Source organism: Micropterus dolomieu, linkage group LG14 (genome assembly GCF_021292245.1).
Source record: "Micropterus dolomieu isolate WLL.071019.BEF.003 ecotype Adirondacks linkage group LG14, ASM2129224v1, whole genome shotgun sequence".
In the NCBI taxonomy this organism is placed as follows: Eukaryota; Metazoa; Chordata; class Actinopteri; order Centrarchiformes; family Centrarchidae; genus Micropterus; species Micropterus dolomieu.
This window is the reverse complement of record NC_060163.1, coordinates 22,795,400-22,814,912: the sequence shown is the minus strand read 5'-3', so window position 1 is coordinate 22,814,912 and position 19,513 is coordinate 22,795,400. Positions and strand designations below refer to the sequence as shown.

The 19,513-nt window shown below is 39.8% G+C and overlaps 1 protein-coding gene across 1 annotated transcript in view; it reads left to right on the top strand.

Annotated features, from left to right (window-relative positions):
* The window catches only part of myo1d (myosin 1D), a 126,995-nt gene that overhangs the window by 49,018 nt on the left and 58,464 nt on the right, over positions 1–19,513 (top strand). The window contains exons 12-15 of the mRNA XM_046068806.1: positions 13,588–13,658; positions 15,945–16,019; positions 16,487–16,619; positions 17,464–17,630. Of these exons, the coding sequence (XP_045924762.1) occupies positions 13,588–13,658; positions 15,945–16,019; positions 16,487–16,619; positions 17,464–17,630 (446 nt within the window). The remainder of the gene's footprint in view (positions 1–13,587; positions 13,659–15,944; positions 16,020–16,486; positions 16,620–17,463; positions 17,631–19,513) is intronic.

Genomic DNA, 19,513 nt, shown 5'->3' with positions numbered 1-19,513 from the left:
TAATAATCAGGAAGGCTTACAATCTAATTCACTCTAATGGCTTGTACGGGCAGACTAAACATAAGCCAATTTACTTTGCTAACATCCACAGTTTCTGTTTGGGATCAGATGACTTGGATAAGTTGAAAGTCACTCATCATCCCTGATCTAGGGTCAGTGTATTTCTGGTCTGTGCAGATGTTGAACATATAAAAAAAAATGTTTAGGACAGCTGATAAGTAGACTTCAAACCACAGCAGTGTTTTTAAATGACCACAGTTTTCTCTACTGCCACAAGGGGGCAACAGCTGTCCAAGAGAGCAGGCAGGAGTCTGACTCAACACTTTGCACAAGTGATGTCACTGCCAGCCAATGGGACCTTGTGGAGCTGGTGCTCTGCTGTGTTAGAATGGGTGTTGGTAGAAGGAGGCATGAAGGGAGGTGAAAGGGATGTGTTTGCAAATTTATGAGGAGAACCAAGCAGAGAAACAGAAAACTGGTGAAAAGAGAGGGAGTATGATGCAGAAGTCATATGTAAACATCTGTGTACTCTACATTTCTGGTACTTGTGCAGGAGATCAAAATACTTGAAGCAACAGGCCACTTTGGGGGGGGAGAATAAAAGGCTTCAGCGGCTTCCAGGAAACTACACATTCCCATGCGATGCAAAGAAAGAATATTGAGCCAACCCAATGGGCACTGAACCCTGCAGTCACTGTTGCTCATTAAAGTGAATAAAGTGACAAGGGAACTGTGAATAAAGCAAGGTTAAGTCAAGATGGGGTAAGATTGTACCGTGCTGCAGGGTATATTGATTCGTGGAGCTTCCCTTCGCTACCATCATCTTGGAGTCAATAAGCTCCCTGCTGTCGCCCTTCTGCTGGTGCTCCTCTGGCAGCAGACTTGAAAAGAAATGAAGGGTTGAAACTTACAGTGATCCAGCTGTTACTTCCTGGAACCGATATCGGTATGAATCAATATAAGCCAGGGATCTTTTTTTTTCTGTGGTGTCTGGAGCCCTGTTGCCAGGCAACATTATCATAATGGACTTTTTGTCAGGAAGTAGTGTGAATTGGTGGGGGCTTTAGTAGATCTCCAGGGCATTTGGGGGATAGATAGTGTGTATTACCATTTAAATTAACAGTCACGAAAGTTAATTTGGAAAAGAGTGCATAAGAGACAAGGCTTTCGTGTAACTTTTAGCCAAATCTACTGGGGCAAAGGGACCCCCCCCCCCCCATTTAGCATTTATAAGCACTAAATAACCATTTGTGGTGTGGTTTAAAGCACACTGTTTTGTTGTGGACATTTGCGTGATTAATGCAGTATTTTTTAGATTGTTACACCTATGTCATTCATTATCTGACAGCCTCCACTGATGGGTGGTGTTGTAATTATATCTCCTCACAACAACAATGAAGTGTTTATAAACCGTTTATTAAATGTTTTGATACTGTCTATACATTTTAAATAGGGTGAGTTAAGGTGAAGTGTCGCTTATGTACAATAGAATTATGTGTAGTCTCAATTAAATTTTTGTACAAAATAATACAAAAATATGAGTTGCATATGAGAAGCTATATTTAACTTCTTTCATTTCCTAAACATTTTTTTCATTAGATTGATCCTGATTTAACTGTTAGCTTTAACTTCATGAAAATATACTAAAAAGTGAAGTATATAGGTTTACATATTTGTACACATGGTCCTGATTCCTTTTCTAAAGCTATTAGAATAGGAAAATGTACTCTTAGCATTAGATGTGCTTTACTGGATTCATGCAGTGAACACAACAGAGCCACATGAATTGTGTGAAACAACGGGTCCATCACAAGAATAAGCTCCTTCTTGTGGTGATTGAATATTGCCTGTGGACAGATGTTTTTGCACATTGATTGATATAATTAATAAACAACTCTTTAATAGTTATAGATTCCAATATGACGTAGCATTGGAGTCTCAACATCAGATAGATTTGTTGTTCTAGGTTAAGGCCAGCTAAAGATGACCTAAGAGGGAAACCTACAGGAACTAGGGGGAAGACAGAAACATAAAAGGGACCAAAAGATGTTATCCTTCAGATTTAGTGTTTGCATTTGATGACTTCACATGTTGTGTGCCGGCACTATATCTCCTTGTCTGGGTCTTCATCAGTCTCCAAAACCTCTTCACACCTGAACCTGGCTCACAATATTTCTTCAACACTTGGCACCACTTTGTGGTCATAGACATATTTGCAGTCTGTATAAACGCCCTATGATATTCTTATAGTAGAGACTGAATGCACCTATTAATGAGTGAAATGAGTAGATGCTCAATGGAGACTATTTATTGTTCTTTGTGTGAAATCATAATAAAGCAAAGCTTATGATGGAACACATGGTTTATTCTATTGCACTTGCACAATATGAAATTATGATGAATATAATTTACAAGTGTGTGCGATGTATACCAACACAAGTAATGTAATGTTACTTGTGTTGATATACAATTTATATAACACCCACTTCTCAGGTGTAGAGTCCTAAAAGTGTACTTTCCTAGTCTTTACTTACATTACATTCCAAAGAAGGGTTTGTTTAAGTTCAGGATTGGATTAAGACCTTGAGAAAGCTGAATTACTCTCAGCCAAATAAAAAAGAGAAAAGGAAATACTCTTTCTGTATATTAATGTGACCCAAAATAGACAGCCTAAACCACACTCATGTTGCAAATTAGCTCTTGGGGAAGTTCTGAAAATTTCAAGCCTGTAAGGGTACAAAGTGTAAGCGAGCTCTGCAGACTTTAACACCCACTGTTGCTCTCCAGCCTCACATAGCTCACATCTCCTCGAGTCTGTCTGCCAGGATAAAAGTGTGAAGGTGGGAAAAAAAGTGCCTGAGAGACGTTGCACAGGGAGACTGGGAATTAAATATGAGAGGAAGTGAGATATGCACATCAAGGGAGAGAAAAGGGTTGAGACATGTAGAGAGGAAGAACAAAACCAGGGCTAGAAATACAGGAAATTATGATTTATGTAGCATCTGTAGTAGTGGTATATTTTAATACATTTTAAGGCTCCAAATATATAATGTGAAATGGGTCGCTTGTAGTGACAGACCCACCGAGAGTCACTCAAATCTGCAGTGTGTATTTCATTGTTTTTGTTCTAATCCACAAACTTCTCTCTCATCAACCTTATTCCCAGCAGCAGCAGCAGCAGCGAGCAGCTGTTTTCAAGTGAAATGCGGTACTGTTCAAGTAATATAAGTGAATATTAGACTTACATTCATCAGGTAGCCAGAAACATGGCTCCTATATACTGTGCTGTGTGTGCATTTAGAAAATTCCCAACTTTTACGCCCCCTCCCCAGTGGTAGGATCTAAAAAGACACTGTGGAAGTTGTTAGTTGTTGTTATAATGACATAAAAAAATCTTCACACAGCTTTAATGAAAAAGAAAATGTCTACAAATACCTCGTTCATCGTGGGACTTCTGGGGGGAAATGTCAAGTAACCATTGGGGTGGATGGATAGATACTTTATTCATCCCTGAAGGGAAATTGCAGTAGCAGACATTTACATGAAATAACAATAAAATAGTTTCAAAACATACACAACATGAGGTAGGTTAAAAAAATACAATTTACAAATATATATTCACACAAACTACTATATACTACTTTAAATAAATAGAGTAAAAAGTTAATCTAGTGTAACTAAGCTACGTTCCACAGAGAATTATTTGAAAATTTGGGGAAGAAATCAGACCTACTCTCAAGATGATTTAGCACAAACATAAAGCAACTTGTGTTACTTTATAAAGCAAAGTTCTGTAGCTTGACAAAAACAATCTCAGCCCAAGGTTCAATTCAGTCTCCAAGTAACTCCATCTGCTGAGGAAGGACACAAGATGTAGTTGAAAGCTTTGGAAACAACAGCTCCAAAATAAATTGGACCTTTTTGTTACGGCTGCCACCAGGTTGTAACAACCTTTTTATATGAGATTTTTTGTCAAGCTGCTGTTTTAAAAGTCAAGAATGGATCTTGAATCTCTCACTGCCACAACCACAAAATCGAACTATATATATTGAATATTATCAGTTTCCGCTTTAGTGTTCAGCACTACTGCCAAGAATTGAAAAGACAAAAAAGAGAGCTGCATAGGAAGAGACTGAGTCAGAGATCTATTCTAGGAGATGTTCCTGTAACAGGATCTGTGCGTTTGTCTGCGGTGATGTTCTCATACTCCTTCCAGTACTGAATAATGCTTGACTCTGTTGTCCACATGTCTACAGCACACACACACTGTCCTTGCTGTTAACCCTGCCCATTCATTCATTCACTAGATACTGCGTGAGCACAGTAAATTTACACCACACGCTCACGTTTAATGACACATGGCTGTCCTAGCGTACAAAGCATTTTTACACGCACATAGACGAACATTTTGCCACAGTCCTGAAAAGACCTGATAAGAGATCAAAAGCAGAAGGGAAAGGAAGTAAGAGGAAAGAAAGTTTATATTACTAGCAGATGCACAGCGTTGTGGCTTCTAAACTGAGCTTTCACATCTCAATATGTCATGTTGCTTTGCAGTCTGGTGATGAGAAATTCTTTTTATTGGCTTCCAGGCTTCTCAGCCTTGTTATGAATTAATCAGGCGATTTTGATGCATGGCAGCCACAGGCTTGTTTACAGAGATGTCTTACCTAAAGGGAAACGCTTGAATCTGATGTGCTGTCGGATGATTCAGTATGATTTTTATATTTTTTTTTTTTGTGTGTGTTGGTGCAGTAAAATCCAACTGTCTCCAGTTGTTTTCTATCAGGTTGTGTTTGCTGCTTGTTTCATTACACTGAAATCTAACTAGTTTCATAAATGTTTTACTCTTGTTGGCCTAGTGGCAACAAACTGCGTACGTCTTTACTTGAGTCATTCAGTGTGCTATTCTGTTTTAGGTCATTGCACCACAACTAAACTAGCTGGTGACAGTATGTCTTATTGTAGCTTTTCCACTGTGCCGTAGAGCTCCATTGTTGTCCAAAAACTCTTAAAAGCGCGTTCTTCTGCCTCCATTATGCGTGTAGATGCACAGATGTACAGCAAACTAAACACATAAGGTTTAAGACAGCAGTTGGCCTTTGCAGTTTTTACTTAATTGTCCCGATCTGTCTTGGATAAAACACAACAAATTCAATGATATTAAACACAAATCAGATAAGAATAGACACAAGAGTTATATCAAATGTGTTAATTAGTACAGCAACAAGAAAGATTGATTCACTAAAATGTAGACTAATTGTCAAATTATCGATAGTACAAGACAGTGTTCCATCTAGTTAATTGTATATTTATATAGAGTAAAATACCTAACACCAACAGTTAGCCCAACAGTAAGTTAGCAGTTGTTTAGTATGTTGTATTAGCAACACATTCGCTTCAGACAGCTAGCATATTGGCTAGCATGCTGAATTAGCATCTCAAACATCTTAAACTGTAACTGTGCCAGTAGTGGTTGCTAGTAACATATTGTTCAACCCAAAACTAAAAACACATCAATGAGCCACAGTGTTGCACTGACACTGTCTAAAAGTTTTGGTTTCACAGCCCACAAATTTACTGTTGTTGTTCAATCTCACTGCTCTCATGAGGGTTGCTTTCAGCCACAGAAGGCATTTGAAAAGTTCGCAATATCAGTTTTATAAGGGGGTAATACAGTATAGCCTATGTTGCCCTCAAGTGGCAAACAAATTTGTTATTGCAGGTTTAAATCTTTAGTTGGTGTCTTCAGTAGGAACAAATGGGAGGAATTTGGAAGGGAAGTCCGAGTCTTGAGAGAAGGAAAAACACATTGTTGGTTTTGTTGGTTTGATGGGATTTGTAATCAAATCTTAGCTGAAGTGTCAACGTGTTTAGCTGTAAAAGCTTAAATTTCTGTTTACTTCTACTACTAGATGGTTACAGTCCTCCCTTTCTGCTCATGTTTGATTTCTGTGCCTTGTTGTGTTATACAGTACTCACCTCCTTCCCTCCCTTTTCTCAACACTCCCCGTTCTCTCCTCGTCACACTGTATGCTTCTTTGATTTTCCCAGATGTGCTTCTTGTTTTTTGTTTTACTCTTAATCATTTGCTGACACAGTAGTTCCTTTTGGAGCAGCCATCACGGCAGCTTCATTTCCTGCCTCTCCCTAAACTGTCTTGTTTTTTTTCTCTTTCACAATCCCTGCCTCAATAACTCTTTGTTGTCTTTACTTTCTTAATCACTTTGTTCTCAATGTTCTCATTTGCATTGAAATGTACTTTACCTAAGTGTCTCAGCACGTTGCATGCACAGGTGCATGCGTGTGTACATGCGTGTGTGTCCTCTGCCTGCTGCCACAAGTATGAATGCATGTTGGGGGTCTGTGCTGGTAAAGTGGTAAAGCTTTCATAGGACATGTGTTGGTGATGCTTATCACAGTTTATTAGCTCCAGGGGAGGCACAAGGTCAGCAGTAGCAGCAAGGACGCATGGAGAAGTCTAATTGATGTGTGCAAGAACATGAAGCAGTGGATATAATAGCCAGCAGTTCAGTACAGAGACAGTTTGACGGGTGTTATGTGAGATGTACTCATATCTGGCGAGAATGAGGGTGTAACTTCAAACTCAGTGTTTTAATACCCTGACAGCTGCCAGTCAGTGCATTGGGCATGAAATGCAAAATCCATATCCTCATCTGCCGCCTGGATAAGCTCCAGTGGTACCCACTGTGAGTTCTTGACAGGTTTGGAGACCGTCAGACGCTGCTCATCGGGGGGTCTTGGCCGTGCCCTTTTAGATGGCTGTTCAGTCCAGGGGCTAGAGAGAAGGAGGGCACAGGTGGCAAACAGGATTGTTGGAAAAGTGATTGCAGGAGGTGTTGGAGAGAGAGGAGTGGATAGAAGTTAGGGAAGGTCAGGCTGAGGTTAGAGTTCTTTTTTACTGGGAGTGTCAAAATAATCAATGTATGTGGACAACAAAAAAAACAACTTGATCTACCAGAGAGAAATCGACTAGCCGACGCGATTGTTCGTTTGTTCAGAGAGATGGTTTAAATGTTTTTTTATTTCTTTCACTTCTGAGGGCCTTTTGTTGAACCTCATGGCCACATGTTGCCTGAGTATACTACTAGATTATACAGAATAGGAGGCAAGGAAAAAAAACTAGTAGTTGCGTTAATCTGTCTTTTCTGTGAAAACAGCTAAAGCTAAAGGTGAAAATGTTGTGCAGAAGCATCTTGTCACAATGTCACAACACCGGGTGTCGTTACGGGGTGTACCTGCGACTGTCAGTCCACCATGTTCTTGTTATTCTGTCTCTCGCCTTCTCACCTTGTTTCTCCTTCTGTTCGCAGTTTTGCTGCCTGTTTCCATCTGCAGCTGAGTCTAATGTATGTGTTCCTGTCACCCACCCTACCTGCTCTGTTCTGCTTTTGTCTTATTATATTTAATAAAAAAAAGTCCCTTCACCCTCGTTGCTTCTGTGTACTTCCTGTTCAAGCAGCTTGTGTCACCATGCCCCTCTTTTAACTCAGTCTAGTGCCCCTCTTTTAACTCAGTCTAGTTTCAGTGTCTCACTGTGCCTGAAACCTCTTTCTATCTTCTCAATTAATCTATTGATTTGGCTATCTGGCAATCAGTAATTCTACTACAGACAATCCATTTTCAAAGGAGAAGAAGGTGATATGAAGGTTAAGATGGCTGTAGAGTACTGCATTATTTCACCATTGCAGCTTTTCACATCTGAAAATATTTCTTTGTTGACTTAGTCCATCAAATAGATGTATGTAGAGCAGAAAACAGTAGTTTACAAATGTATTAGTCCAACAACAGAAGACGAGACAACTATATTGGTTATTAATTGTTTAAAGTCATTTTTATGCAGCAATGTTGGTTCCAGCTTCTTAAACGTGAGGATTTGCTGCTTTTCGCTATCTTATGTGATTTCAAATTGAACATCTTTGGGTTTTTCTTCATCTTTGGGACCGTTGGTCGTACAAAACAAGCAACCTAATGATCATGTTCACCGTGGGCTTAAGGACATTGTGAATCTCGGCATTATCAAACAAGATTTTTTCACTGTGGTGAACATTATAATAGAGAAATTAATCACTTAAATAGTCATGCTACTGGTACTTTGTTGGTCCTGTTTGCTGAATTTGCTCTTTCTTAGCACTATCCCTGCTTTACGTTCATTTGGTGGTACACGTGAAGCTGCTCAGCATAATCACTGTGTTTTACAGCCTGAATTAGCACTTCATTTCTTCTGGAGCAGCTGAGCTTCAAGTGTATTGCCCTAGAGTTATTTTTTAAAGGAAGAGCAATTAAAAAAATGTCTCCCTGCAGATTTTAGCTGCTGGTTTGACTGGCAACCATTAAGTTTCTATTCTAACTGTCTAAGCTTTAGGCTATAATTGGCTGCTATCAATCAAAAGCAGATTTCTGAAAAAAATGACGAGGAAAGGAATTCACAGTGACTAAAATAAGGATGAATAATTTAAGAAAATTGAGTTTTATTTTCTTTTAAAAAAGTGTAAGTAGAAGTTATAAATAAAAAATACTGTAATACTTTTATAACCAGCAAATATACTTTAACTGTGAAGAACTAATAATACATTTACAAACATAAAAAAAAACAACTGTGATAGAACTAATAATTGATTTACCCACTGAAAAATGTGTCTAAAAAACGTGTCGGTGACATTTCTGTAGGGTCTAAGATGATGTCTTGAATTCTTTTTTTTCCATCCAACAGTCCAAACCAAGAGATATTTAATTTACAATGATTCAAAACCAGGATAAGCACATTTACAAACCACCACATTAAATAAATGACCTAAATTATTGAAATGTTTGTTTCTGATAGTCATTGACCAATTGTTTTAGCACTAATATTGTGTCGTGGAATAACTATGCCCTTGCTGTATGTTATAATATCTGAGGAATAAATGCTGTAAAACAAATAGGTTTGATAATTATCGGTACTCGACCTGCTCCGCCTCCTACTGCTGAGTATTTCTTCTGAATTGAAAGTCTTAAGTGCATCTGTCTCTCCTGTTGGTTCATGTTTACATTCCCCACTTCCTCTTCTCATTATTCTGACCTTGTTCTGTTTCTATTAGTGCCTCCTCCTCCCCACCCCCCCACCATCACACCATCGGTCGTAACATTAGGCTAAATCCCAAACAAGGAGGAGGTGCTAATAATGAAGCTGCCAAGATGTATGTGTGTGTGTGTGTGTGTGTGTCTGTGACTGATTGTGATGGATGAGGGGCAGTGCGGCTTCCAGCAGATGCAGTCTGTCTGTCTGAGAGTGCATCTGTTTGTCTTTCTGTTCTGTGTGTTTGTGTGCATTCATGTATGGGCTTCCTTTCTAAGATTTCTCCCCAGAAAAAATGTGTGTGTGTGTGTGTGTGTGTGTGTACGCTTAATTTCCAAATAAATTATCTGCTACACTTGAGGCAGTCAAAGAATTTAGTTTTATTGCTCATAAGGTAAGAGTCCACCCAGGCTTGAAATTAAGACCTTGAGTATTGGGATCTTGTTGAGATGGTGTTGAAGACACTAAATTATGCAGCAAGGTATTTTCAGAAAGTCTTGATAACTGTGTACTGTCTTTTTTAATAGCGTCTTCTTGCCTTTGTTTGCCGAGCACATAACTGTTAATAACCAACATAGCCAATAAAAACTTCAAAGAATATTACTGGAAGCATTTCAGTGCTTCAGTAGGTTTTTAAAGTGCTAGGGAGGTAAATAGTTTTGTGATTTCACTGAGGAATTTCACTTGTATCTGTCAGAGATTTACTGTGGGGCCCTGTGTGGGTTTTGGTTCGGCCTTTTGAATCTGAATCAAGGCCGACTGTTTCATTGAGATCTCTGATGTAAATCTGTCCGTTTGTGTGATGTTTTTATTGTTTGCAAAATTTCCCCTCATACGAGAATGTTCCTTCTTACATTGTCTGAGAGTGTGTGTATGTGTGTGTGTGTGTGTGTTTGTGTTTGTATGGGTTTGTGTCTGAGAGCACTGAACCATTGGATGAGTCATTCAAAGTCTTTCACAAAGACCCAAAGTAATGGAACACACTGTATTGGCTCAATGGACGGAAATAGCATCTAGGTAAAAGGCAACGTGGCTGCAAAATTTTAATTTTTTGGCTGTGTTTATCTTTTTTGTTTCCTTCTGTACCAGTCCAGTTTAGCTGTTTTTGGGCGGCGCAGTGGTTAGCACTGTCGCCTCACAGCAAGAAGGTCGTGGGTTCGAACCCCGGGTGCCCTGGCCTTTCTGTGTGGAGTTTGCATGTTCTCCCCGTGTCCGCGTGGGTTCTCTCCGGGTGCTCCGGCTTCCTACCACCATCCAAAAACATGCAGGCTAGGTGTCTCTAAAATTGCCCTTAGGTGTGAGTGTGAGTGGTTGTTTGTGTGTGGCCCTGTGATGGACTGGCAACCTGTCCAGGGTGTACCCCGCCTTTCACTCGATGTAAGCTGGGATTGACTCCAGCCCCCCGTGACCCTGTATGCAGGATAAGCGGTTGACGATGGATGGATGGATGATAGACTGTTTTTTTTAAATTTGGTCAGAGCCAGACTAGCTGTTTGACCCTGCTTTCGGTCTTTTTGCTAAAACTCTTGAACTAGTCCTAAAGATTTCCTTTAAATAGAACCAAAGGGCCATTTAAGGTCCAAAGCTGCACAAGGATGTCCACATGCTTTTGGATATATTTTTATATCTGTCTGTCCTTTGGTATATGTTTTAACATCAGCATGTAAGGGGAGTTTTTTCTCCTCTTTGTTATCTGTAGACTCAATCTTGCTGCTGTTCCTGTTCTCCTGGCCTTCTGTTCTTATACGCCAATCACTTCTATCTCTTTGGGATTGTTAAGAGAGCATGGGATACCTCTCTCCACTTCAGTCTCCCTCTAATCTCTGATGTTAGAGTGATACTTGTAGTGAAACACACACACACACACACACCACTTCACTCTACTCTGTACAATTCATCACAAACTTGTCACAGGCAGCTTTGCAGATGTGGATGAAAAAGGAAGCCTGATCGTGCTCATCAGAAGCTGTTTCAAGACTATAGCAGGCCCTCTCTGCATTTCCATTCATGCTTCTTCCCTCCCTGCTCTTCTGCTAACTGGCCTATAAACAGGCATCACACCCTTTTTGCTTGCACTGTTTCTTCCCATCAAACTATATTTACCTCTCTCTTCCTATTCATCATTCCTTGTCCCACCGTCGCTGTTGTCCCCATTCTTAAATATATTTATCACGTCTTGCACATTCCTTTCTGTCTTACAGAAAATAGGAGGGGTAGGAGAAGAGCAAGCGGTAGTAAGACTATATCCACCCTGGCAGTGTCTGTGTTCTCCGCATCATTGCATCTGTGCAGTAGCTCTGGCTGTTTTGCAAATAACTCTTAGCGTGTGGTTCAACCTGTATAGAGTAATTAAAAATAAAAGGTACTTAAGAATGAAATTCAATTTAGCACACTTTTCCGAGATGGACTATTTACCAAAACCGGTTCGATGTGGGCAAGCCACACATGCAACTTCAGGGAGGTTAAAACAAACAGCTCCTTATAAATGATATTGAAGCCAGATTTATAGCCAGCATTCATTGGGGATGGCGTCTCCTCCTCTGCCCCAGGGTACTTGTCGTATTTGTCACATTTGATTAGAATTTGACACCTTATTTTTACATGTCTTCTAAAACATTTTTAAGTAATAGAGCTGTAGACTTGAGACTTATTCTATTACTGTGCAAGAGGAACAAGAGTGTCTGATGAATCTTTGGAACCTGCATGAGGAACAAAAAACTTCACGTTTCAATGAAGATTGTGTTGTTGTTGTTTATTTTAAGTCTGTCATTATTAATAGTAGTAGAGTATTGAAATGGTAGATGATTATAAATATTTAGGAACAATGACAAAACTGAGACTTTTAATGTGGACACAGATATATTTGTCCTCTTCTACCACTCCTTTGTGAAAGCATAATAACTTTTTGTTCCATTGCCTGGTATTTCACATTGTCAGTGACATCATAAGATAGTTAACATGTCCAGTAAGATTGCTGGAGAACAGCAAACTAGCATGACGATTACCTGCGAGTCCCGATTGGTGAGGAAGGGGCACGCGATTATTAGAGATGTATCACATCCTCTATTTGGCGAGTATAAGCTGTTACCATCAGGCAGACGGTATAGGGTGCCATCCCTCTGAACCAAGTAGATAATTTGTGCCTACTAGTATCGGATTTCTTAACAAACAATGAGATAATAAAACAGAGCTTAATGTCGGGCAGCTGCACCTTAGTATAACTTGTATAGCACTCGGGTGATGTTTAATAATAATAATAATAATAATGCATTACATTTATATAGTGCTTTATCATGGAAACTCAAAGTGCTTCACAGTGAAGTTGCAGGACTCATCTCAACTACCACCAATGTGTAGCACCCACAATGGCAGCCATTTAGCACCAGAACGCTCACCACACAGCTTGAGGCAGAGAGGGGGGGAAATAGCGGGATGATTAGATGGTGAAAGTAGGTAGGGAATTTTTGCCATGACACCGGGGAACCCCCTACTCTTTGCAACAAGTGTGGTCTTTAATGACCACAGTCAGTCAGGACCTCAGTTTAACATCTCATCTGAAGGACAGCAAGCTCATACAGCAGTGTCCCCATCACTGCGCTGGGGTATTGGGATCTTATTATTAGGACCAGAGGGAACACTGCCCCCTACTAGCCCACCAACACTTCTTCCAGCAGCAAAGTGGTTTTCCCAGAAAGTCTCCCATCCAGGTACTGGCTAAACCCACACCAGCTTAGCTTCAGTCATTCAGCAGTAGCAGGGTTTACATTGGTATGGCTGCTGACTACATGTTTGTTGACAAAGCAGTTTTGTGGCTGTTAGTCTGTTGATGTTGTTGGTCTGATGTTTGCTGTATGACACACTATGAATTTCCGAAAGGGCTAATGGATGTATATCTGTCTGTTCTGAAAAATGTAATTGCTCATTTGATCTGCCAATTTCTGTCTGCATCATCCAACTCTTCCTCGTCTTGCAGAGCATATTAATCTCTTCTGGCTGAAATGCAACTTTACTGATGTTGTGTTTTCAGTTTAAGATTTTATCCTTTGAATTATGGCGTGTATGTTAATACATACATTTTGATATATATATACATACATACACATCATGTGCATAATATTCATGTTACTTGGAACTTCTTAACGGGGTGTGTGATGTGTGTCAGGTGCCAGGAAGGCCTTGCATAACCACACACATATTAAATATTTAAATTATTAAGTCTATGCATTTAAATCAACCATGTAAAAATTTTAAATGCTGTGTCATTTTATTGGTCAACATTCAGAGGCCAGATGACGACTCTTTGTGTGATTTGTCATGTTTACAACAAAGAGTGTACCTCACAGGTCTGGCAGCAGCAAAATACCTGTTTGCTGTTTGCTGGAAGATCCCTCATATATTTAACAACATGTTTAATCAGAACGAAGGGCAGCCAGAAAACATGGAGGCAAAGGCAGATATATTTTTAAATGTGGTCTGACTCACTGCTTTCTGTCTGTCTCTCTCTGCAGCTCTCACCGACTGACAAGAGCTTGGAGTTTGACAGAGACTTTCGCATCAGGCACTACGCAGGAGATGTGGTGTAAGTATCTTAAAGTTTTATTAATTCAGGAAGAACTTACTGGTGATTCATGCCCTTTTTTCACATTTGTACATTTTTACATATTCATGCCTCAGTGCTGAAGCTACTCTTGGCCACTCCAAAAGCAGATGGGAGTTTGTTTTGGAGATGTGGGAGCGCCACTCCTTCACACTTTATGACTAGATTTTGACCAAATAGTCTTTTCATAGCCCAGGTTTCTTTTTTCTTTTCAACCCAGCTGTAATGTAACAATGTCTATGCAGACTCCAGGCTCAAAGAACTGGTTAATATCACCAATATAAATCTGTCAACCACAGTACAAGAATAATGAAAAGTATTTATTTACAGTACATAGCTGTAAAATTTTGACTAAAAGGCCACACGATCATCTTGACTTTAACTTTATGTCTCTTATTTTTGGCTGTTTGAACACACAATTGCTTGAGGATTTCATGTAGTTCTTATAAACATTAAAGAGTTACTTAACACTCCCTGAAAATCCTGATTTTGCCAGTGGTTGAACTTCTCATCTTGCTGCAATGATGTACAGGTGTACCCCAGTACACAGTGACATAACTGTTGGGTATACTTACAGGTGCAACAAAGCACACTGACAACATCCATAAGTGATAAAGCGAAACACTGCTTTTTCACGTGGTGTTAAATTATACTTTAAATGGTTGAAATTGCATATATGAATTCTGAAGTATATTCTCTGCGTTGATGTATTGATAAATGGATCCATTTGACGATTTAATTTGATTGACATCGTAATCTGCAGTAGATTAAAATAACAGATTTGACTGACATAAAATAATACCTTTGCACTGTTTTTTTCCTTCATTGATATTCAAAACACACACAAGGTAGGAGAAACTAGCAAGAGACCGTGTGAAATGATTGGCAGTGCCTATTCCAGTTCTGCAGCAGCTTCGAATACTGGATTTGTTTTTTCGGTGTGTGTCAGAGCATTTGATTAATTGATTACTGTCTGGATGTATGAATGAATTTAAACAAATAACCCCAAAAAATTCTGAAGTAAATTGCCTACCCTAGCTTTAATGACTCCAACACTCACACTGGTGCACACACTTAAACATTTAAACGACATCTTGATTGCATGGCGTCCCCCAAAATGACAGAACCACTTTCCAGTCCCCATAGTGCTTGGACACCATTCATATGAATAAATCACACACACTAAGCCCCCAAAAAGTGCTCTCAGGGAAACGTGTTCAGCCCATTTGTGAGGGCTAAGTGTCTGCCACCCAGGGGAGGACTCAGGCGGAGGAGCAAGGCCGGAATGGCAGCCTTGATTGATCCCTGCACCACTTAGACTAGGCACTTACACCATCTCATAGCATGGTGTATAACAGCGCTGTTATTTATAGCAGGTTCATCAATAACAGCACACACAAACTTAAAGCATATGTTAACATGGAGCTATAGCATATTTAGATTTACTCAAACCACAGTTTAGACACTCAGTGGCCACTTTATTAGGTACACTTGTATGCCTGCTCATTAATGCTATTATCTAATCAGCTGTTCATGTGGCAGCGACGCATAAAAGTATAAAAGGATGCAGATCTAGTCAAGAGATTCAGTTGTTCAGACCAAGCATCAGAATGGAGAATAAATATTAAGTGACTTTGACCGTGAAAGGGTTTGTTTGGGACAGGGTGATTTGAGTATTTCAGAAACTGCTGATCCCTCGGGAACCAGAGTGGTGCGAAAAACTAAAAACATCCTGTGAGTTGCAGTTCTGTGGGCTAATACGTCTTGCTAATGAGAGAGATCACAGGAGAAGTCTGGTTTAAGCTTACAGGAAGCAGGCAACCGGTACTCAAACAACCAGGGGTCACAACAGTGCAATGTATAAGAGAATCTGATAGCGCAGTAAACGTTGAACATTGAATTGTATGGACTACAGCATCTGAAGATCACAGCGGGTTCCAAACCTGTCAGCTAAGAACAGGAAACCGAGACTATATTGGCACTGGGACAGATGGCAGAGTCAGAATGTGGTGTTAACAACATGAAGCCATGGATCCATCCTGCCTTGTGTAAACGGTTCAGGCTGGTGGTGGTGGAATATTTTCTTGCCTCGCACTAGACCCCTTAATACCACTGGCCACTTAGTGTAAATAGTTGTTTCAGGATGATTCAGAGTTAGATTTAGATAAAGGTCAAAGTAATCACGTAATTATGACGTTAATGGTTTAAAAGGACAGTATGTTCGAACATAACACACACATGCATTTACCTGCCTCTCTCTCTTCACAGGTACTCAGTGGTGGGTTTTATTGATAAGAACAAAGACACTCTATTCCAGGATTTCAAAAGACTGCTGTACAACAGGTGACTGTACACACTGCTTCAATCCCCTCCCCAAAGTCTTCACTGTGTTCCTTTCAGCACTTTGATTACGTGACGCTCCTCTAGAAAAAAAAAAACAGCACATGGCTTGTACAATTAATCTCCTTTCAGCTCGCTTCTATTCTTCCCCTCCTCCTCTTCTCCAGTCCTCTGGTGTTTTTTTTCTCTGCTGAACATAAATGTGAGGTCTGGCAATTCCTGACCTGTCTAATGTGCATTTTATGATACAAAAGCAGGCTATCTGGACAGCAGCAAGAATTGTTTTAACATGGCCGCTAATGGATTCATCTTAGATTATAACACAAAACTTGCACCTCTTTTGAACCTCTTTCATGATGCCTGATTAATGTTTTAGGGGCAAAAAACACTGAATTGTGATGTGATTGTTAGCTGTTGTAATGTCAACTTATAAAACTCTATCTTTCGTGTTTTTTCTTTGGTATGTCCAGCTCTAACCCAGTACTGAAGGGGATGTGGCCTGAGGGCAAACTGAGCATCACTGAGGTCACCAAACGACCACTGACTGCTGCAACACTCTTCAAAAACTCCATGATCTTGTTGGTGGAGAACCTGGCCTGCAAGGTGAAGAGTCAGGACTGAGAAACCACTTGACAACATTACATCCAGGGTTGTAGTGGAGGCTAAATGCTCTTTACGCACCTCTCAAATTCAGCCCAGTCTTATAAGAGGAGGAGGAGGAGTAGTAGTAGTAGTACAGAGTCACTTTACTCCTGTTTGTGCCCTCAAATTAGGTTCCCTCTCTGAGTTTCTTCTGCCAATTCAAGGCATGTTTCCTTCCCTGCTGGACCATGGTCTCCTCATGTCAGCGCTGTGAACAGCTGCTGTAGTTAACACTATGCAAAATCCAAAAATCCAAAGATAATCATTATGTGATTGGAAGAAAAGCAGCAAATCCTCACAATTGAGAAGTTGCAATCGATTGACTATCATAATAGACTATTAGGAAATAGATAAGTTTTCTGTAGTTTGACAGGTGGATTAATTGCCTAACCATTCCAACTAGTTTAACAAACAGTTTAACCAAGTTTACAACAAAAACTTAGAATACTGTACAACTGGAATAATTGGAAAAGACACCTTAAATCACAAAAAATCTGACATATACTGACATTGTTATCACCCATATATGTCCATACAATTATACAGTGACATACTGAAGGTTAGTGTCATCATTTATGTTCCCAAAGGCTGCACATTTGATTATCTGGGGAGGAGTCTGGAGTAAGATTTTGTAGCATTCTCCACTTTGTTACCCAACAAAGTACAAACTACTCAATGTCCTACTGTACCTCCATGTACAATATGTTCCCCCTCAGATGTCAGTGTAAATAAGAATAAATCATTGGTCAGTCGTGCAGATTAAATACATGTTCAGCTGTTTTCAACACACTGTCGCCCTCTGTAGGAACCCTACTATGTCCGCTGCATCAAGCCCAACGATGTCAAGTCCCCTCTACTCTTCGAGCAGGATCGCTGCCGCCATCAGGTGGAGTACCTCGGGCTGCTGGAGAACGTCAGAGTGCGGCGTGCCGGCTTCGCCTACAGACAAACATACCCTCGCTTCCTACAGAGGTACCCACAACATAAAAATCATTCTAAACACCTTAACCAAGTGATAAACCTTGTTGCAGTGAGTCGTATCTGGCTCCCTTTTAAATGTTTTTATATATTAGGTGGACAACTACCAATTATTTTCTTTATCCATTCATCTGCAGATTAATCTGATGATATATCACCAGAGCCTAAATTGACATCTTTCAAATACCTTGTAGCATCTGACAAAACAGTCCCAAAGAGAGTCAAGTTACTATCATATATGACAGAGCAAAAGGATTTGAGACATACATTTTTCTATTAAAAATAACTTAAACCATTATCAAAACAGTTGAGAGCTGTTTTTCGATCGATAAACTAATAGATTAATCGACTTGAGCTCATTGTGTACAGATGAATCCTATAGATCCAGGTGTTTATTATGGAGAAATAATTTCTATGCCACCTACAGATATGGTCACAGCGAATGGGATTAAGTTCACACAATAAAGACTGACTTAAGAGTACGCTACCAACTACTAAACGTACATCCAAAAGTAGTTCATAATAGCTGCGTTGATACAGCTGTAATGTTACATTTTGATAACCAATGCTGTCTATACCCCTTTAATTATATAAATTAGAAGAAGTCAATGAGTAACACCTCTTCTCTTACCTCGCACACTCTACATTTAAGTGTTCTGCACAAACATGCTAAACACGAGCACTGTTGTTTGGTAACCCTAATCAGCTTGCATCTAATCTAACCTTGCAGCTCATCAATTACATCTCCAGCATCCATTACAGAATAACCCCTTCATCATCATCTTCTTGGTTTACAGTAGTTTTCTAAGTTTCCTGCATGCATAATATTTTTGTCCTATATTTGACCTTGATTAAAAGCGGGCTGGATTGTAAATACTAGAGAGAGGCATTGTTTTAAAACATTGTAATGTGCTGCAAAGATTTAATGTGGTAAAGTAGCAAACAACTACTAGTCAATTACCTGTGTTAATAACTCATGTTTTATTCATATAGAAGCTTAAACACCTGACATTACAAGTCTGTTTACATACCAATTAGCACTAATTGCTTGCAAACAGAGTACCAATAATGGATTTCTGAGGCTGATACCAATATCGATATTTAAGAGGTAAAACAATCTGATATTTCGGGCCAGTACAAATAGAAGTTCTTCACATAATGCATTTAAACACAGATAATTGCATAAAACAGAGAAATGACTTCAAGATGGTTCAAGCTGTAAGTGCAAGGTAGAAAATGAGTTCCTATTTTTTTTACACTGGATTTAAAGATAATCATTAAAAGGTTGGTGCAAGTTATACACTGCTCAAAAAAATAAAGGGAACACTAAAATAACACATCCTAGATTTGAATGAATGAAATAATCTCTTTAATACTCCTTTCTTTACATAGTTGAATGTGCTGACAACAAAATCACACAAAAATTATCAATGGAAATCAAATTTATCAACCCATGGAGGTCTGGATTTGGAGTCACACTCAAAATCAAAGTGGAAAACCACACTACAGGCCAATCCAACTTTGATGTAATGTCCATAAAACAAGTCAAAATGAGTCTCAGTAGTGTGTATGACCTCCCTACAACGCCTGGGCATGCTCCTGATGAGGTGGCGGATGGTCTCCTGAGGGATCTCCTCCCAGACCTGGACTAAAGCAGCCAACTCCTGGACAGTCTGTGGTGCAACGTGGCGTTGGTGGATGGAGCGAGACATGATGTCCCAGATGTGCTCAATTGGATTCAGGTCTGGGGAACGGGCGGGCCGGTCCATAGCATCAATGCCTTCCTCTTGCAGGAACTGCTGACACACTCCAGCCACATGAGGTCTAGCATTGTCTTGCATTAGGAGGAACCCAGGGCCAACCGCACCAGCATATGG